The sequence below is a fragment of the Strigops habroptila genome, chromosome 2 (assembly GCF_004027225.2).
Source record: "Strigops habroptila isolate Jane chromosome 2, bStrHab1.2.pri, whole genome shotgun sequence".
NCBI classification, from domain to species: domain Eukaryota; kingdom Metazoa; phylum Chordata; class Aves; order Psittaciformes; family Psittacidae; genus Strigops; species Strigops habroptila.
The window spans coordinates 28,176,470-28,198,468 of NC_044278.2; the positions used below are offsets into that span (position 1 = coordinate 28,176,470).

The 21,999-nt window shown below is 42.0% G+C and overlaps 1 protein-coding gene across 2 annotated transcripts in view; it reads left to right on the top strand.

Annotated features, from left to right (window-relative positions):
• The window catches only part of HUNK (hormonally up-regulated Neu-associated kinase), a 57,706-nt gene that overhangs the window by 27,908 nt on the left and 7,799 nt on the right, over nt 1–21,999 (top strand). For both annotated transcript variants that reach the window (XM_030477256.1, XM_030477257.1), the window contains exons 3-8: nt 261–316; nt 5,787–5,922; nt 7,734–7,861; nt 13,147–13,282; nt 17,786–17,954; nt 19,009–19,092. In XM_030477256.1, the coding sequence (XP_030333116.1) occupies nt 261–316; nt 5,787–5,922; nt 7,734–7,861; nt 13,147–13,282; nt 17,786–17,954; nt 19,009–19,092 (709 nt within the window). The remainder of the gene's footprint in view (nt 1–260; nt 317–5,786; nt 5,923–7,733; nt 7,862–13,146; nt 13,283–17,785; nt 17,955–19,008; nt 19,093–21,999) is intronic.

Sequence of the window (21,999 nt, forward strand, 5' to 3'; positions counted from 1 at the left end):
TGAGTAATTGCAGGATGTACTGACAAATGTTTATAAAGTCATTTTGTGCCTGAAGAATAGGTCTGAAACTGTGTGTGAAAGTACTGGTAACTCTGGAGAGCAGACAATGCATGGGGTTTTCTGCTCTGAATTGGAGAACTGTGTGTGCTGCTTTCATTATACATATAATTATGTATGAATCCTGTAAATACACTGATAACAGCGATGGGAAGCTGCTTCATTATTTTGGAGACTCACTCAAAATATTTTATTTCTTTCAGAGACTTGAAGATAGAAAATCTGTTGCTAGATGAAGACAACAATATCAAGCTTATTGGTATGAAACCAGTTTTAATTTTTTGGTAGTTTTATAAGGAGAGGTTTTGAGACTTCATAATCCTCCATGTGACAACTGCTAATGTTGCTGCAGAGAGGAGCTGAGAGAGTATAGATAGCAATCAAGCTGTTCCTGACAGCATCTTGTGAAAAAAATGTTCCAAATAATTCAGCTTTAAATGGGTATGGGAATAATCCCACATCTTTTAACCAACAGCTTTCATATTCAAGTCAGGAACTTTGTAAAGAATTAAAGAATTGACACCACAGAAGTAATTTATTTTATTATCTTGATAATTTCATATTTACTAAGGGTTGGATTCTGCCCCCATATGCATATGCTTCCACCGAAGTCAGTGGGAGTTGCACACATTTTTAGCAGCTGGCAAAATTCGGTCCTATATTTATATTCGTTAAATTTGCTTCCAGCACCCACTATGAAATTGGTTTAGAGGGCTGTTAAAAAATAAAAAAGATCAACGATAGAGTCTTGATTGTATTTGGGTATCAGTTGTACGCAGCACATGATTCATTCAAGCTGTGCAGACATTTTAGGTTAATCATTGGTGGGTACAGTCTCACTGCCTTTGCATAACGCCCATTAATGTTAATGTGCGCATTGAAAAGAATATATTCCCTTCATAAAATAAACCCCAAACATCTGTTTATATTTATCTCCGTGCCTACACTTCTGCCAATAGCAGGATCTGTGGTTGCAGACTTAAAACTTGACCGGCTTTCTTTCTTCAAAAGGTTTCATGATCTGAAAAGTGATGAAAGACACTTAATATTCAGGTCATATGGATGCTCACTGTAACGTGTCAAGCACATGCATCTCCAAACAAACAAGAAGAGGATGGTTAATGAAATCTGAAATATTAAAAATTTACTTAGGGAATTCAGTCTTTGGAAATATTACCCAGACTTTTAGTCATTAGTCTGTAGCGAATCAACTGACTCTGGCAAAATAATAGCAAAAGAGAACTCTGCATTACCTCAGCTACGGGTCAAGAGGATACCGATATGTTACCATGAATCATTCATCAGTAATGATGGTTACCACCCATTATCTTGATTTAGCAGATAAGTGAGACCAGATGGTTTGCAACAGAGCTGTATGAACATCTGATAGATTTAAAGAATTTCTATAACTTTCTCGTTATTGGGTGTTTGATTACAGAACAGTGTGTGAACTTGACATCCAGACCTAATCAGATGATACATGTACAATTAAAACTCACATGCCAAAAAATTACTTCGGAACTGTTCCTGCAGTTTCATTTGCTTCAGTTGCATAGAAAGGTCTCCTCGCAGTGGGTGGTGTGGGAAGAATAGAGAAAAGAGACAGTTTGATCTTCCATAGCCTTGCTAAAGTTGAAATAAGTTGTCCTCAGGTCTGCAGCCTGATGTTTTAAGCAAAGCAGATTGCACACAGTATGTATTTTAAAACAAAGCAATTAAATCCCACCATCCAACTGGGTATGTTACAGAAATATAAAGGTTGCTTTATTAGTAATAATTTTTCTGTAAATCAAAACAGATGCAGTATCACAGTCAGCTCATGCCGTATCTTGCTAGCAATGCTGGTGATCTCTGGTTGTTCACCCTGAAGAAGCAGTTCCTCTGTTCTTCATGCTCCATTTGCTGTGCTTGTGGGGAAAGCTGGAGCAGGGGCTGTGTGGGAACCAGTCTCAGGTCCCTGGGCAACCTCTCCTCACCAGCACCTCATTTCCAGGTGGTAGCAGAAACAGTGGTTGAGCTGCTGCACAGCTTTCCATTGCCACCAGGGTTTCCCAGGACAAGGAAAATTTTCCAGCACTCATCTGTGGCTGGTGGAATAGACCAGATAATTTACTCATCTTCCACCACCCTGCCTGTCCCCATACTCAGTTCATTCAGCGCTTAGTACATTTTAAGTAGTCTGTCTTCCTAGAAATGTGCTGGATCAGTTGTGTCATCACATACTGTATCCAGGAAGGTTCTTCAGGAGCGAAGAACATGTTTTTAGGAATTATGTGCTGCTTTTCACGATTGGGAGAAGAGACTTTAATCTACAAATCCAGCTTACGTTAACTGCTTTAGTGTGGGAGCTTGGTCTCTGTGTCTTGTGCACCAGCAAACACACTAGTAGTACCTAATAAAATGTTGCTTTTCTAATAACTGTGGAATGAAGAAAACCCACCATAAAGGAAAACAAAAAGTTGAAATGAAGATTAAAACTGTACCAGGAAGTAACATTGAAAGGCCCTGCTTCTTTGTGCATTTCAGTCAGAACTGAATCCCTTGAGTCCCTTTCCTCACTCAGCTGCTTAATGGCACCTTGCTTTTGTTACTCTTTTTAGCTACATGACAAGGTGTTTTATAGTATGTTCTTAGATAGCGTTATTAGAAAAATTCCTTTTGCTGTGTTAAGTGGACTTAGCTGTCTGTCAAGTCCAAATCTAAGAACATCAGGATGGGAAACTGTGGAAATAATTCACGTCTCTTCGTCTTACCAGCCCACGGTGGTAGGTGTCTGATAAAGGATGCTGTGAAAAGCCACTCATGGGCCGTGCAGAGTCCTTGGTGTTCTGCTCAAGGACCTATGGCACCAACAGGATCCTGCCAATACCTAGCTCTGCTGAGCTCTATGGAGCTTTTCTGGTCAGGCTCATCCACAAGCTTGGTACTAAGGCTTCTGTGGTTTAATAGCTCTTTCCCTATTCCAACTGTCACAGCTTCTGAGATAATTGTATATCCATAGTTTAATGTTGATCTCCTGGAGGCGTTAAAGAGGAGTAGTGTACTGCGATACTTCGATAGCACGAACAGTGGGGGTGGTGGAGTTTCCATGTCATAATATTTACTTTGGAAAACCAAGTGTGGCCTTTGATCTGGGTTCTGTAATTAGCTTAGCTTTTTGAAAGGAAGCCTCAGACAGAGGCAGGAATGGCAGTGAAATTATCAATGCTGGTAGTAATACCATCCTTATCAAGATCAGCAGTGCATCCTTAATAAAAATCACACTGCAATCACAATGTGCTACCACAGTGTTAATAACAATATTGCCATTTCTTTTGCGATAAAATGCCTATCCCCAGTATGGATGTCTGTGTGCATTCTGCATTTCAGCAGGAATTAGGAAAAAGAAAAAAAGAGAATACCACCCTAGATTAAATGAATGAGCTGAAAAAAGTAAGAGAATGAAAACCTCCACTGGACTATACCTCCCATGATAATGGTAAAGGGGTGCTGATTTACACCATCACAGAATATAGCCCTTATATACTTGAGTTGTAAAATGTTATATTACAGTCAAGTAATTTTGCAGTGGTGTGATACAGTAGAGTAAAGGCCATGAATAGCACTGTGTGGAGATACTATTTCTAGGAGTTTTAAAAATAATTTTACAGTTGACGTAGGTCATCTCAGGCCATAGCTAATAAGTAAGTTAATTAAGTAAATGGATCCTCGGAAGTATTTGTATAAGACCCAGAGATAATACATATCTAGCAGAAATTATTAAGCAGTGTCCAGAGACAATTGTTTTCTATCAGAGACAAGGAAATTGTCTTGATCCTCCCTTGCTTTGACAGTGTTCTCCAGCAAAACCTCTGTGAGCCTCTTTAGATGTTAAATGTGGTGATTCTTGTCTCTTGGGCTTGTCTTGCTCTCAGAGATGCAGCCAGTCGAGTGGAAAGCACTGTGCAGTCATTTGGGCACTCCAGCTCACATAGTCATCTTTATAATTGCATTTTTTTTAATGCATTATAATTTTTTTTGCCTAGTTTTGTAAAGGAGCAAGGCTAATGGGGGTGCCCTGACAGTGCGCTTCTAATACCTTGAGGAACTCCTGTCTGATTTCAGCCAAATTTAACGTGGGGTAAAAGCTGAAGGACAGGCCATTACTTCAAGTCTTCTGCAAATAAGTAGGCAGATAAGGGAGTGAGACCCAAATTAAAGAGTCTGTGGAGAGGGAGTATTGCATGAGCTACATTCAGCCTGCAAGATGTGATTCTTTTAGCCCAGCCAGGCAGGTGGGTAACACACCCAGAAAGCTACTATTTTACAAGACACATGGATGCAAGACACAAGCCTGTAGGAAGAGGATTCAGAAGTCTGCTTCTCCTGACTGCCTTATCTATGTATAAGACAGTTTTAATTTTAAACACACATGCATTCTGGGAGTTCTTAAGAAGACTGGATTAAAAAAAAGGAGAAACAAAACAGATATCAGTTTTCTTAATAGGAGTATTTTTGTTGTTGCAGCTGTCATCAATAACAAGCTATTAATAAATGCGAACATCTTGGATTGTGACCTCCCTCGATCCGCTACTGCTCGATATGTTGCCCTGCAGCAAAGGCTGTTCTCCCAGCCTGTCAGCTTTGCCCATGTCATCTTCCTCCTTACAAGCTTGTCTTGCTTCTTCCCCTTATCACGTCAGGTTGTTTGATTTCCCTTTCCAGACCCTTGGCAACCTCTCCTCACCTTATATGTCAGCTGTGGTTTCATAATTGCTTTCTCCCAAGCCAGGCGTGGGCTACCACTAGACAGGGTGGGCTTGCACTCCCCTGGCTGCACCTTGCCTGCCTTTCTTTCTTTGACTAGTCGTTTAATTTTTAAGATCCCTCCCTAAACCCAGCTCAGCCTGCAGCCATACCAGCACTGGAGCAGACATGGGGAGATTTTGGGAACACCCTTCTTGGCACCAGCCTGGTCTTGGATTGGCTGAGAGCACTTGGGAAACTGCAGCCTCCTTTGGTACAGAGAGGCTTCCTCTTGTCTCCAGCAGCTCATGGTGCCAGCCTTTCCCAGTCCCTTTTTATTATTGCATTCTAAAGAGTGACAGATACACCCAGGGGCCAGAAATACAGTAATGCAAGTCAGAAGTTAGGCAGGGAGAAGCCAAACCAACATATTTGCCTTCTTGCTCCAAGACTTCCCTGTGTTATTTCAGAGCTGAAATGCTGACTTTCCAACCCTGTTAGTTTGTGCATTGCCACAGTAGTCCCAGAAACACCCCCACACACACCCTAAATCTTATGGTTCATTTGCACAATTTAGAGGAAAATCTTGAAGAAGTCCCACTTAAACTCAGCCTCTACATAACGTAACACAACACAACACTGCAGTATGGAATCTAAGACAGCCTGAGGTGGCTTTCTGCCCCATGCATGTCACATAGTGCCTGGGACAAGCTTAACTCTGGTTGTTGCCATTCAAGTTCCCAGTGAAATGTAGTTGCTTTGTGTATGAAACTGATAACTGCATATTCTAAGACTTTTTTGGTTTTTTACTGTTTGTGGAAATCTCTGGTTATTTAGCACCTCAGAGAAACAAATTATATAAAGTTTTTGCATGTGGCTGATTTTTTTTGTTAGGCAGTTCATTGCTTAGCTTTTGGAAAAAAACGTGCTTTTCTTCCCTTGTGTTCTAGTGTGGTTTTACTGTATCTGTCTCTTTCATAACTCTATCTCTGTGCCTTTCACAGACTTCGGATTGAGCAACTGTGCAGGCATCTTGGGTTATTCTGATCCATTCAGCACCCAGTGTGGGAGCCCAGCATATGCAGCCCCTGAACTCCTGGCAAGGAAAAAGTATGGGCCCAAAATAGACGTTTGGTCCATGTGAGTTACTTCTCTAGTTTGCAATTTTTATTACTGTTATCATTACCCATTTCTCAAATGAAAAACGTTATTCGTGTATTTGGATACTCTGAGCAAGACAATCTGTTTAATCAGCATGACCATCTGAACTAAATTTCACAGATACTTTGTTCTGAAATACATCTTTTATGTACCTGTATATAGATTGCTAGAACGTAAAGCATAGAAAGACTGCAGTAAAGCACAGCTGTTTATCAGTGATGTTCAGACACAGTAGAAGACATGGCTCTGGCATAAGGGGGCCAACAGCTTTTTCTGTTTTCCCCAGAGGATCCTCAAGCATTCATGTGGGCTCTGTGTACTATCCACAGTCAAGTCTGACAGGAAATGTGATAATCAAGTCAAGTCATCACTTTGAAAACACGGTCGTTAAAGGAGAAATACAAATGGCCAGGAAACTTGTGAGGTTTTGTGAGCTTACTAGTGTTGAAGCAGAAGAGCAGCCAGAAGTCTCCAGTGCCAGCAGTAGAAGAAACTACCAAGATGTTTTGGGGTCAATGAATTTGCCTGCAATACTGTTATAGATTGTGCAATTCCTACTACCCTCCTGTTTGCCATGGACATGATGTCGGTTATCCTTGTCAGACCTGGAGAAGAATTAGCTGAAATCAGCCGAGTTTTAGCTTTTGCTTTAGTAGCAGTAGAGTTTCCCTCACCAAGTGGGGCTAATAATGTTGTATAAATTTCAGTCAAATAACAGAATTAAGGTAATTCCCAAGTTGAAGTATTTGGAAAGCTTGGAAAATGTGAAGCGCTGTATAAGCACTAATACTGCTAAGAAAGATTGGCAGAGAGAGTTTATAAATTAGACTAGAACCTGGGTTAAATTAATCTCTCAGTTTGACCTGGTGGGTCCCCTGTTGAGCTTCAGGGATCTTTAGAACTTCCCCTGCTAAAGCCTAATTTTCAGTCTGCCCTCCTAGGAGATCCACAGCTAAATCATTGTATGGCTACTGAGTTTCTTACTCCAGCAGTGGGCCGTCCATCCACATCAAGGCTGACAGTACCAACCCTGAGCAATGCAGGCAAACAGAGCACAGTCATTCTTGCAAACCATTTACATTTCTCCAGTAATAATGTCCTGCTTTTTTAACTAAAAAAAAATATGGTTAACTCCTATCCTTTCCCATAGCTGAACAAATGGTGTCTGTGATCACAGTTCATGATAGCACACCGGTTTAGTTTCTTTCTGTTCACATACATGTATTTAGCAGACAAATTCTCAAAAGGGAGAAATTCTACTCAAACTGAATTTAAAGCCCTTTTAAGAGGAAGAAGACCACGAATGGCCAATCCACTTTTCAACACTGACTTTGCTAGGCATCTGCTCCGAAAAATGTAATTTTTCACACCTGATCTTTGGGCCTCATCAGAGGTCATGGAGGTCACTTTTGGGCACTAAACCAGGACCCACAATGTGCCCCTTGGTGTCAGCAATCATTCCTCACCCAGGGCAGCATCAGGATAAGGCCTCCAAAAGCAGCACGTTTATGCAGCCTAAGGAGAGACTTAATCGTGGTGTGGCATTTAGCTGAGGAGTCGCCTAAGAGCTGGGCTCAGTTCTGTGGCTCCCAGCTTATGTCCTACACATTGTGTGACCTCCATGAGCAAACCTCTGGGAATTCTTCCCCAAATGCAGCAGAAGAGAGCTTTTTTGGTCTTTTTTAATAGCTGTCAGACATTAAAGATGAAGTACAGTCACTAAAACCTAAGCGTAAGTTTTTCCTTGTTCCTGATCATTTTGATTTCTTTTTCAATATGTTCTCTTTTAGTGGGGTGAACATGTACGCAATGTTGACTGGAACATTACCTTTTACTGTTGAGCCATTCAGCTTGAGAGCTTTATACCAGAAAATGGTGGACAAAGAAATGAACCCTTTTCCCACCCAGCTCTCTTCAGGTAATCAAGGGGGTGTGCTGGGACCTGTTCAGATCCAGTTGGCCAGAACTGTTGTGTTGAATTCTGGATTGTGAGTCATGCTGCTGACATGGCATGTTAATTGTGAAAAATACTTTTTTTCTTCATGTTAGCCTCCAAAAGATCTGCAGGAGTTGCTGTACTATAACTCCTTTTGCTTTGACTTCTGTACGTAAACTGGAAAAGTCCAAAGTTGTGCTGAATATGAGAGAAGAACAAACCTGGGAAATTCTGTGAAATTGCTTTTGTAGAGTAGTTGGTCAGTTTTGCATGTTTAGATGATTTAAGCATAGGGTATGGATGCATGAACACATTATTTAGGAATAACAGATTCTTGGGCATATCGTGACTAGGTTTGAGTGATAAGCTACCTCAAATGACCTCACATTTATTATGGAATAATGACATGCACACAGAAAGTTATTTTGGGATGGTGACCTGTGATAACCTTTGTGTGTTCACGAAATGCAAAACTGTTGATGTATTAACATTAGAAATATTAATTCCTGCTTCAAAGCCATGTCACTAAGCAACAGAATCATTTTTCAGCTTATAGCAAGACCGTTGTCAGCATTTGGAACAAACTCTGTTTTGTAGTTGGGTTTTATTTTTGTATGCTAAATTTCTTGTTCATGGAGAGCTTCTGTTCTCATCTGGCAGCCTGTCTACAAGGAACATTCAATAAAATTAAAAGATTGCAAATAGAAAAAGGGTAACAGATCATACATTTTTACTCAGTACATTAAAGGTGACAACTGTCATTACGGGGTATAAGAAAAAGCCCTTAAAAGTTGTGTCACAAGATGAATTCTCCAAGTAGAGATTTACCTGCATATGGAAGAAAGAGGTAATTAAGGTTTTTCTCACACAGGTTATTCATGGATCAAGCAGAATATGTTGTTCCTTGTTCACTCAGCATCTGTATGAAGTACACTTTTCCTGCCAGCAGTTCAGATTGCTGGCATGTTGTAAAGTGGTAGGTTTACAAGTGAGCTGGGATGCCGCAAGGCTTGCCGTCTATTTCACGCAATTAGAGCATTTCGTGTTTCCATTCTGGAGACTTCCCGTTAGGATTCAGTTGCACAAAATGGCTATTTTAATGTTCTAGCAGATGCTCTAAAGGCCCAGTGAGTAAATTAAAAGAAAGATTATGCTGACTCCTTCATGATGTACTGATCTAGATGCCAAATCCTGCAATGGTTGCAAAGTTACGTTTGAATTCAGGGACTTGCATGTCATGGTAAACATTTTCCAAGTTTGGCAAAAAATTTACTGAACTTACCTCCTAGAGCGAGGCTTTTACCACTAAAGAGCAGATATATGATGGCTGTATAGTGTCTTTGAACCAATGGACTGTTTCCCCAGTCATTATTTTCTTTCAGTTGTCTGTAAGTGGGAGATTTCACTGGCTTCACTGGGACAACTCATGTGTTAAAGGCTGAATCACTCACGAAAGGCCTGTAGAAGACCAGACTGTGGGCAGGAAAAAAGATAACCTTATTTTTGATAGGTTTCATTTTACTGTTTCATTCATCCTACCATTTTATAATGGAGATCAAATTTTTTCACAAATGCCTCTCTGAAGCATTTGTAGCTCACTGACACTATGGTCTTCAGTGAAAACAATATTTTGTTTACCCTGTGAGAACTACAGCAGCTTGAACTTTCAGAGGTGATGTCAAATTAATGTAATAGATTTAAACATGTTAACCTTTACTCACTGTGCACAAAGGTACGCATCGGTTCTTGATCTAAGTCAGTGGCCTTCTGCATTCACTGACATGGCAAACTGTGATTTAAGATGACATTTGTTCTTGCCATGGTTAGGCTACGGGTCAGTAGGTAGAAACTCTGCTCTTCTGCTCTGCAAATTGTTGTGTTTGTTAACTTCTTATACTTACGGGTTTTTTTCTTTAATTGGGTTTTCTTTTTCTGTAAATTCACATATAGAGATTTTTTGCAGGAGTCTGTTTTGCTTGTTCAGTACGTTATCTTTCAATATTTAATTTCACAGTTACTGAACACACAGACCCATCGTAAAAGTAGCCAGTCGTATCACTAAGCAAGAGTATATTTTATTTGTGTTAGTTAAAATGTTGGGTAACCATGAGCACCCAAAGCAACTGTGTAGCAACAGGGAAAGTTTGGAGTTAGTGTTTGATTTTCCCATTTAGGAAGCAATTTTTCATTCAGCTTTTTAAGCAACACAGCTATCTGATTGTTGATTTTAGGTGAGCAGAGTTCAGTTGCTCAGGAAGTTGGTATTCACCTTGCACACATTCCTTTTTTCCTCAGTTTACAGCTTCTGTATGCTCATGGTCTTCCTTCTGGAACAAGGAAATAAAAGTAGAGACAAGAAGAAAAGCCATCGTCTATCCATCCCTGTAGTTTGGAGGAAGGATTTTATTAGGTGGAGCTCACTCATGGCTTGTGAAATAACTTCGTTGCATTTTCTCCAGCCAGTTTTGTAAGCAATACCTGTATACCTAATTATAACCAGGCACACCCTCGCAGTGTGAACAAGACACTAAGTTGGTTTCATTCATGAGAAGGAAAATGAAGATGGCACAGGTCTTGTAATCCCCACCTAAAGAGCATTTTGTTTCTGGTCAGCACTGAGCTCAGTACGCTCAAGGAAGTTAAGAGAGAAATGTAGTTTCCCATGATGCTGGTCTCTCATTTGTCAAAAGAGACAAAAGTTTGTTCAAAGTTACACCATGGGAACAGAATTCCACTGAGTGCAGGTCACCAGTTAATCAGATTAGTGCTGTCCTCCAGCTTGTCATAAGCAAGGCCTCACATAATGAGGGCCTGGTGGGGAAGTTCACAGCGCCCTTTGTTCACCAGCCTACTTGGGGCAGCAGAAAAAATGGCTTCAGATGCAGTGGGTCCAAAAATTGACAGGGCAGCTTCATGTTTGCTCCCTGGGGGACAATTTTGCTGTCCCGCAGCCATTCAGCTAACTGGAAAAGGCTTCCCTTCTTGCCATCTAACAGCTCAAGTCAGCCAAGGTGCTGTTACTCCTCTCCTCCATGTTGCCTGGGTCTGGCTGGCCGGGGAGCCTCCTGGGGGGGAATCTTCTCTCCAGGGTTAGTTTCTGTCAGTCTGGAGCTGTTGATCTCCATGGTTCCTCACGAGCTTCACTTAATTAGTCTGCCTTTTACCAAGGCAGGTGGGGAAAGTAAGTTTTTTAAGGAGACATTAGCTGATTTGAGGACCAAGGATGGTGTTGATGGAGGGGGAAGGTGTTGGTTTGGGGAAGGGTTATTTATTTTGCTCTGAACCTGTGGGATACACGTGGTTTCTAACACAGAGATAGGGGAAGTGCTGGAGAGAGAGGAGATGAAATGGAAGAACAAGGGCTTTGTTGTTTGCCATAGTGGGGGTTCCATACCCAAGAGTTATACTTTGAGCATGCAAAGAGCAGCTGTAGCATCAGTTTCCAGGTTTATGGGCTTAGATACAGGCTTTTCCTGCTGCTTCCACAAGTTTGCTGTTGTAGGAGAATTACAGAATTTTTTTGAAAGATTTAAGTAAATTATCTCACATAAATCAGCGATTTATGAAGCGAGAGCTTAGAAAAAATCCATCTGATGCCTACCTGAACCAGTAAATACATAATTGTAACTCTCACTCTTCCACAGATAAGCTTCTTGATGGTAGGCCTGCATTGAAATGTGTAGTCTCCCAGGGTCCTTTCCAGCTGATGCTTGATTTTTGCAGGATGTTGAATGCCAAGATTACGCAAGTTGTTAGGAGCTGGCACCTATTGTGCAAGAGGAGAAACTTATCGGCTGCCCTGCCCTGGTGCATCAGCCCAGCTGTCCTGTCCTGTACTGCGAGTGGGAGGTGATGTGGGTGGGCTTGGGGAGGTAAAAATGCTCGGGAGGACAGCCAGGCAAACACAGAGGAGGGTAACGGTCTCACAGAGAGAACCTGTGAAGGGCAGCAGCACTGTGCCTAGGTTAATGTTTATGCCCTTTTCAGATGAGGACATCATGGCCTCACCAGCAGGCATATTATTCTGCTTAAATTGCACATGGGAATAGGAATTCAGAAGGGTTTTGCTGTATTGCTGGTGGAGAAGACACATTGTGGCTGCATTGCTTCGGAGTAGGGGATGGCGTGATGCTGTGTGAGCATGCTATGGCAATGAGACCAAATACCTGTAAAGCTGAATGGGAAGACCAGCTCATAATACTGCAGTTTTCTGGCATTGGGGCATTAGCACATCCAGTTTGATCTGTAACACAAGCCTTTAAGGGGTCTGGTTTGCCTGCACTGATCTGAAGTAGTTGTGTTGGCTGTACTGCACCCAGAAGACACATCCCAGAGGACACTGTCCCATGCTGCAGTGGTCCTGGGCTGCCACTGCCCATGGCACCTGCGTGAGTAAGGAGACAAGTAGACACAACACGCTCAGGAGAGCGTAGGAGGGAAACTTCAGCTCTGCTGTGGGAGAAGGTGGAGAAAAGTTGATGAACTAAATCTAGCTTTGATAATTTGAGAAATAAAGACCAGTCCTAGTTAAAAGAGAGTTTATTTTCAGCTCACATAGGCACTTCATGTGAGTCTTTAAGCAGATCACTTGATTTCATTGCTCTTAATCATGTAAGAAGTACATGACTTAAAAGTATCAGAAAAGTACTTTGGAGAGCTTTTGCAAGAAACTCCTGAGGGATGGTTGAATGTCATTGAAAGTTAAAGGTTCAGTATCTGAAAACAGAATGGAGCCTATTAATTTTACTGTACTCTTGTAATTTGGCTAAAACCTCCTGTAAGTGATTGTAGGTTGGATGGAAGCCAGGAGATAATTTGTCCTTATAATGTCAAAGGGAGCCCAAACCTCCATGTCTTCCCTTCTCGGTCTGCATCCCTCCTTTCCCCTCCACTCACTCCCAGACCATCTCCTTCTACTTTAAAACACAGATTGAGTGATTTGCCTCTGACCTGGCATCACCCTCTTGTACTCATACGAGTTCTGGCTAACCTGCTCGTAAAGTTCAAACATGCTCTGAAACAAAAGGTGCTTTTTCTCCTCTCTTTTATGACTCTATAAATCATTGTGATTATAAATCATTGTTTATTTTACTTACTAATCCCTTATCAGTTTTTCCTTTTTTCACAAGAACATTAGAGCATACTGTAGGGAAATGTTCCTTTTTGGTATACTCTTGGTCAGGCTACCTTACCTGTAGTAACTCAGCTATTGTGTTAAGCCATAAAGCAGATGACATATTGGGGTGTTTTTCTTGATTTCTTTACAGCGGCCATAAACTTTCTACGATCTCTACTAGAACCAGATCCTGCAAAGAGACCAAACATACAGCAGGCACTTGCAAATCGATGGCTTAATGAGAATTACCCTGGAAGAGCACCACCTAATGTCACATATCCAAACAGGTACTGTGCGAAAGAGTGGAGAAAGCCTGCCAGGTGTATGTACCTTATGTATGTTAAAACATGGATAGCTCTGGTGTTTCGGTTCCGTTAGTGTGACAGCATCCCAGTGCATTTTCTGGGATCGCTTTTGTGACTCCATCCTAGAAGTTGTTAGGATTGGCCATTGAATATGCTTTGCTTGAAATGGTCAAACCCAAGACCTTAAATTAGAAGCTGGCATATGATGCATTATTTGCAGGGTGGCCTGGGGTGTAGATCATATGATTAATTGGCTCCAGACCTTGGAATGGGAACATGAGACGGGTAGTTCTGATCTTCTCCTTGTTTGTCAGTAAAAGCCAAGCTACGTTTCCAGTAGAAGCTATGCCTATTTGTGATAAATATGTGAGGTTGCAAACCATGGTGAGAAAGATGAGAGTTAAATGATCTTGCTTTCTTGGTTGTTGATCTTGAATACCTGTACAGTGCTGAATACATGACTAAATGCAAGCAGAAAACAAATCTCACAGCCAGTCAAACAACCGTTTAGGGAAAAAGAAAAAGAAAGATACTTGTGGTCCATTTTGGTTAGAAATAATCTTGCTTGACTTTAATTATCTGCAGTGTAGAGTTGACACATGAGCCAGCCAGCCTGGGCTCTCATTACAGTCAATGGAGATAAATAAGGGCACTTTTTTTATAATGATTCGTATGACTTCTTTTTGATTCTGCAATAGGATGACTTTGTGCCCAGGAGATCTGAGTTCCTCTCCAGTGACTGTAAACAGAGCCTCAAACAACTCACTTAGAAATATGTGTATATATTTGATCAGATAAAATCTCCTTCCTGTATCAAAGCCCGTCAGCTATGTCTCATACACAATCTAGTACCTGCAGAAGATTCACTGTAGGAGTTACTGGCTTGCAGGTCAAGATCCTAAGCAACACTGAGGCAAAGACAACAACTTAAAGCCTAATTTTGGTGCTAAAAATTTGATAGTACCCCAAAATTTCTGTCCTGACTTGCTAAGAGGAGAGTCTCTAAGATCCTAACTTCCACCCTACAGTTTACTCAGTTGCCGTATACCTGATGTAGCATATGCCTACGGGTGATGACTTACTTTTGCCTGAATGTCTGAACCACTGTCCTCCACCCAAAACCAATTTGGTGTTCACGAACCGTGTCATCTCTTTGTGTCAGTGCCCTGAAGGACTCAGTCCCATAGACATGCTCAAGCCGTGCAAACAGCAAACCTTCAGCATTCAGTCCAGGTCACAGCTTTGCTGATAAGAGTGCCTCCCACCTGTTTTCAACCTCTGCTCCATTCCTAGCCAGATGAACAGGGTATGTTTCAGACCCATGGGTCCAGCCTCTGTGGGGCTGAGAATCACCTGCAGCACCTCTCTCTTACTGATGAAGCAGGTGATGGGTACTGCCGCTGCTTCATCATGCTGAGATCTGGGCACAGGAAATCAGTTTGAACCCTGAATCTTGGGACAGCCTTTAGGAATTTTTGGAGACCTTTTCCTCTGATGTTGCTGTTGGCTGGCTTATGGGTTGCAGCCTGCATGGTCCAGGCTCCTACCTGACCTCCTTTTTCCCTCTGCATAGACAGGAAAGGGAGATGCCCTAATTTAGCAGCAAGCGTTTCCCTTCCAGAGGTAGTGTCTTAACTTTCAAGTACAGCATTGTGGAGAATCACTGTGTCTATGCCATTTTTTGACCTGAGAAGAATAACAGGTCTCCTGCTTTCAAAATATGGTTGAATAGATGCTGAGCAGTTTGGATGCCTGAAGGCATCACTTTAGCCATGCACCAAAATGGGAGGGCAAATGTGAGGCCAGCTGCCTGCAATCCCCAGACCTATGTGGACAGAATATAAAGATGGCCCCTACAAACAATTGTTTCATAAGGAATGAGAATGAGAACAGGCAGACCCATTATCTCAACATTACTGCCCTAAATTTAAGGGTAGTTGAGTTAATTTGTGTAGTATGCTGTCCAACAAAAGGAAATCTGAGGTTCTATGGTTCATTAGACTGTACTGAAGTATGGTACATGTGAACATTGTACAGTAAAGAGAGGGAAAACAAGTGTAAACTGAACGAATCAGTAAGCTAATGAAATCACTGTCATAATGAGTCTAATCAATCTACCAAACATGGCATCTGTTAAGTGAAAGTGTAACTGAGAGCTGTATGGGTAATTTAATTCTCTTGCTGTGTGCGCCTTGTCTGCAGAAAAGAGAAAAAAAGACAGAAATAGCGCTTGAATGTGCTTTCACAATTTTTTTGCATTTGTAGGTACATTTTCATGCCTCTATTCTGTCATTCCTAGCTTGCAGTTGTCATACTTTAGTCAGCTTGTGGTGGAAGTGTCCCTTCTAGAGTTTGCTCATTGGTGCAGTTAGATGGGTGACTTACAGAAGAGGCTGGCCTCTAGTAGAGTAGCTGTGCAATGCTCTTTATTTATGTAGCACCCATTAATCATTCCCTTCTAAAGGCAAACGAATAAAATGGAAGAACAGAAGAAAATGCGTTGCTGAATGATAGAGAGCATGTTTGCTCATGCGTATATGTGTATATGGTGATGATGGTAATCCTTTCTTGTTATAAGCACTTTTAAAGGGAACATCAATGTGGAATACTATGCTTTGCTATGGAAAAAAAACAAACCCACAACAGTTTCATTATTTCTTTCTCATTGCACTACTTTTCTCATAATTTGGTCTGAAATCAAAACAAAAGTACATAGATGCTCCTTCTACCTGAATGCAGATTTTGTGTGGAGCTGTAAAGGATAAAAGCCATACAGATTCTTTCTTTCATTTAATTTTTTGGGACAATATTGTTTTAGTTTAATGATTTGATACCCCAAGCATGACCTACCTAGACATTGTCATACTGGAGCCTTATAGGGAAAATATGCTATAAAGTTTGAAATATTTAAAGACATGGCCTGACTCCTTTTGAGCTTGCCTCAGAAAGTACCACCAGAGTCAGCTTCAACAGAGTTTTACCAAGTTTTTGTTAGTGTGAAGGTATGGGTAAGATGTGTTGAAATAGTTCTGAAAAATCCACTCCTGAATTTGCAAAGAATCACTTCCTTTCTGAATCAACACAAGCGAGAAGCTGTGTTATGTTCTTGCAGTGCTATTTTGGGGGTAATACCCATTGTTCCCAAGACAGAAACATGATAGGAAAGGGGAGAGCATGGAGATAAGGTGGAAGAATGGCAGAAACTGCATTTTCAGGATAATATTCTCTCAGGCTTTTTATAAGCTTGCTTTTATTAAAGAAATTCCCTGAAGGCAGGCAAAAAATTCCCATTTTGCTGAGCACTTGAAGTAGAAATTGCTTGAATTTCTTTTGCTGTCCAGATGCTTTAACGTGCAACAGCCAAGATAAGTTTTGCTTTTGAACTTAAAAACCCCCAACCCCAAGAATTCCTTAGCTGCAGAACGAATGTTAATAAGCATGCCGAATAAAGAAAAAGAGTTATTTGAGCTTTTCCAGACTGTGTTTCACATCTTGTGTAAGTCCTCTACATCAGACCCAAGCTGCTGTCAATGCTGTTGCATCACAGGTGCACAGGACAGGGGGACAGCAGGGCAGGAGTCGGAAAGGTGGAGAATGATCCTTTTGAAGGGGGAAGACAGGTTATAAAAAAGCCCACACCCTAAGCTCCCTTAAGTTGCCTTAGCCAGATATTAAGCTTGATGTTAGGAGCAAAGAATATCCTTTAGAAACCAAATGAAACTCAGCATTTCTTTGGAGATGGATGGGAGTTGACGGGTACATCTGGGAAGCTGGCCAGCACATTTAGAGGTCTAAACAGGAGCAGAGTTCTTTGGAAAATCTGTTTTTAACTTAGATTGAGAAGACACTTTGCCATTTCCACAGTGCTGCTGTACTCCATTTCTTGCCTTGGCTGAGTCTGTTATAGACTTTATAGAAGAGCACATACATAAATACATCTTCTACTTGTGCTTTTAACAGTGATGTGAGTATAGCAGCAGTTTTACCATTTCGAGAGGTGCTGCAATAACCCTCCCTGTATGTCTCCTTTCTCTGGCATGAATACTGTAAACAGGTAAGGGTGAAGCGGAATGCAGTGGTGTTTGATTACAAGGAAAGAGTCATTTCAGAAAGCCAGTAGTAGATACCTGAGTTGGATTTTACCCCTTTTCCTTCAAAACCAGACAGATGATCTTAGTAGTCTTTACTGGTCAGATGTAGGATAACAAACAGTGGCATCCCAAGCATCACGGTGCCATTTTGCATCAGGTTAGGAAATAATGGAGAGAGTGCTGTTAGTTCAGCTGTCACAGCTTCCCATGGTGCACGTGGTTCCTGAATAGTCTACCCTTTTCGTGCCTGTCACGGGAGGAGAGAGCTAATCACTCCCATGTTACTGAGCCTTCCAGACCTCTTCTTCACACTCTGCCACGTTTCCCATGGCTGGTAAGCTCAGTCGCTGGGAGGACAGTACGAATGGCGTGCTCTGCCTCTCCCTCTGTGCAGGATTCACCTTGAGGACCTCAGCCAAAGCGTGCTGCTCCATATGACTGAGAAGCTTGGCTACAAGAACAGCGATGTCATCAACACTGTGCTCTCAAACAGGGCAAGTCACACACTTGCCATCTACTTTCTACTTAATAAGAAGCTGGAGCGCTACTTGGCAAGCCTTAGGGTAAGTACTGCTCGCTGCTGATTCTTTGGGCAAGTGGGTGACGAGGGTACAGAAAGTGCTAAAGTTTCCCTGCGTGCCGGCATTAGATCTCAAGGCTTTACCCAAGTTGGTTTGGGTTTTTTTTTTCCTAATTTTGTAGTAGTAACCATGAAGGGGAAGTATTCCTTGAAAGCTAATATTATTTCAGATAAGAATTCCCCCAGTTGCAGAGGTAATTGCTGATAGGCTTTAAGTCTCACAAGTCCCTGTTTCCATAGGAGATCCCCTCTGGCTAGGCAATTACCTTATAGAAAGCAAATTTTGCCATGCAGACTTTACTTGTGACTTCTGGCATAATGTGTCCATATGCTGAGATAATTCTGCCACTTGAAACATCAATAACACAATGTAATTTGATTCAGGAAATCAAGAGGAAGCTTAAGAGCTATTAAGATTTTATTTAGTTTTTAAGTGAAAACTTAACTGAAAGTTTTACGTGAGAAATAACATGAATATAAAGTCTCATCATCTCCTGCTGACCTTTCTGGCTTGAGGGTTAGAAGCACTGCTGATGGGTTTGTGCAGCAGCTTTCTCCAGGGCAGGACTCTGCTGCCACATGTCATCCTTCCTTGTACGTCGTGGGGAGCTGAGTGCACAAAGACAAGCTGCACGCTCTCTTCCCTTGGCCTCTCCACACAGCTGCCTGTGGTCTGGCAAGGAGTATTAACTAGTTGAGGGTCTGTAGTCTCCGACGTGGCTGCATGGCCAGGAGGGTGAGTTGCATGGAGTTTTTTTCTTAATGTGTTGGCTTCTCAGAGAAATTACCCCCAGTGGCCTTCTGATCTGACAACAGCTTAGTTTTTTTCTTTTATCAGCTCTTTTAACAATGAAGCTTGTTTTAACGATGATGCCATCAATGATATTTAAATGTAATGGACCAAATTCACCATCTTTGTAAGTTGATGCACTTCCACTGAATGCCAAGAGTGGATATGGTCCATTAAGCCATAATTGAATGTTAGTTTTCTCTAATTATCTTACATACTTTTCTTTTCCATGCTTCTCTCTCCACAGAAGTCTGAAGGCCAGGACAATATTTGTCACAAGAACCAACTATACCAGATAGAAAAATACAAGGCAAATAAAGACTCCTATGAGGTAAAGCTCATTAATGCTTGTTAAAGTACTTTGAAAACAGACTGAATTTGAGGATCCGTGTCAATTGCAAATAAGGCAATGGGTTTCTGGACCTGTGGAGAAAAAAAATGACCTGTGGTCTTGCTTGTGCAGGACAAATAATTCCTCAATTTCTTTTCGAAGGAACAAATACCAGCTCCTTAGAATGGAAGTGTAAAGGTGACTTTCAGCTTTTATGAGGAAAATAAAAGTTTAAAATCCTCTGTTTAGCAAAAAATAATGCAGACTTTTTCAGGGGGCTCTGTAGTTTCACTTCGGGTGCAAGTTGCTGGTGTTGTTAGAAGACTGTAACTGTGTCGCCTTGAGTCTCAGGACTTTGGTGGTGTAGGGCAGAGAGCTGAGTGACAGACATAGTGGCCCTCCCAGGTCACCTGGCATTCCTGGCGTCCTGGGCCAACCCTGGCGTGACTACCATAAATGATGAAACTGTATCAGAACAAAACTCTGTCCAGGTTAGTATTTTTTGGTAGTCCGCCACATCATGAGGGACTTCCCTTGGCCAGAGAAAAGATTTAACCAGGATACTTGTTGCTCTGTCAGTCTCCAGTCTTTTTGTCTGCAAATAGAGAAGGTAGTTTGTATGAAAATAATACGTATCAGATAATAGGAATCTTCTCATGGCTGAATTTTTCTTCCCTGGCTGATTCTTTGCCAAGCACTAAAATTACAAGAGTAATATGAGCTGTGTAAGTCTTACCTACCAACACAAAGAGCAGCGTTCTTGAGGAGCCTATTTCAAAAGCTACTCTTCCATGCCGGACCGATGATCTAATTGCAGGGGCAGATTTGTCTCATGGCTTTTAAAGGCTGCTTGCAAGACAAGTTGAACTGCAAGCCAGATGGCAATATCAGGGCAAGTACTTCTTCTTTTCCTACATAAATCAAAACCGATTTTACTTAACTGTATCAGCAGTGGGTAGACTCAATGAGTATAATATTCGAAACCACTCTTTGACAGCTTACTTCCAGCTGTTGCAGGGAAACCTTCCCCTGGAAACACAGGCCAGTACCTGGAGGTGAGCACTGCAGATGTTGCATGGGCTCTCTGGGCCAGCTTCCTCGAGCTGCTGGTGTCACTGCTCTGTGCAGTAACGGAGAGCCATGGATGGCTCTTGCGCCATCCAGGCATTACCTTACAGCTTCTGTGTTCCTCCTTCACTCAGAGTTAGTCCCAGTGTAGCTATTTAGAGGATGAGGGGGTGTCATTTCTTTCTTGAAATAGTTACCTTGATGCAATCACTGTGCAGACACTGTGATAATAATACAGTATATTCTCTTTGCATGGACATAGTTGAGTATAAAGCATGTTTTATATTGCTTTAGGTATATTTACACAAGGAGATTATGTTACACTTACTGTACCAGGACAGTTGAAGCAGCACACGTGAATACAGACCCTGGATGTTACTGCCATTTGCGACTATGGTAGGCATCTCTCCTAAAATGCCTTCTTGAGGATGGGAGCACATCCTGGTAGTGTCTAGCTCATGCCACTTGCTTCAGTGGGTGCCATCAGGAATCAGGGGCAGGGATTTTGTAAGCTCAGGCAGATTCATGTTCTGGAGATCAGAGTCCCCTTATCACCCCCCATTTCCAGCAGGGAACTGGTCCCTAGGCAGACACTGCACAGAGTGTAGCTGTGTGTTGTCATGGGAATAGCAGGGAGATTGCTGGTCAGCTTCACCTTCACCAGCTTCACTGAGTTTCTTCCACTTCACTCCAGCGATGTGAAATAAGGACTTTGCCTTGGGCAGGGGTTGCCTCTGCCTGCCAGCAGCATCACCTCCTGCAGGGGCAGACAGCAGGGCACATGAGCAGTGGTCATGCCCAGCCCCTCTTCTCCATTAGGTTTCCTAACCTGGGATGGTGTGATCAGCATGCCAAGGCTGAGGGTACTGGGAGCTGCTGCTGGTGCTAGGGAGGCAGTCCGTGTTGCAGGCTGATTTCATTTTAGTGCTCAGGGTGGATGGGCAGCACAGGGAGAAGGGAGGAAGGCAGCAATCTCTGTCTCTCCCCATCTCTTTGTTTTTGCTGGAGATGCCTTAGGTGATGAGTGGCCATCTCCCCCCACTAAATCCAGGGGATTAGCACTGGGGGTATCTGCCTCCCGCAGGGTAGCTAGTGGGCAATTTTTGAGAACTTGTATCATTGTCCTGTCACCATTTCATACATGGCCAAGGCAAATACCCTTTATCTGCCTTTCAAATCCGTTGCTGGGACTAAGAGTAGGTTTTAGGGTCGAGGTCAGGACAGGAAATAGCAGAGGATGATGTAATGCCAAACCTATTCAAGTATAACATACCGGTACAAATCCTGCATTGTGTGACAGCATGCCGTTACATGGCTGTGCATGGTACAGTGAAGAGCGAACTTTTACAACTCCACTGAAGGAAAACTTCCTTTCCTTTTAAAATATAGTAGTATGTGGCATGTTGAGAGTTCAGGGTTTTGGTCGTTTCCCCTCTCATGACCATTGTCTAATACCAACAAATGTTCGTAAGTTTTAAAACTACTTATAAGACTATTTGCAACGTTCATCCAGGGTAAACTAATTAATTGCTTACACTGGATATGTGCATTTTCTCTTTTCATCGGTGCTTTAATTGTACCAAGTGACTGCTGCTTAGAAAACATAAAAGCAGTGTGAAGGCAAAGTCAGGAGCACTGGGCAGGTGAAGAACTGCGGCTTCGCTCTTGCACCATTAGGCTAAATATATTGCAGCACTGAAATGTCCTGCATTCCGACAGATGCTGCAGCAGCCAACATGCAAATTCTTTCCTCACCTATCCAAAATAGCAGAAAGCTGCTAACAATCTTGATCGGCTCCTCTGGCTTAATATAGTCACCACTTGATCTCATCCTCACAA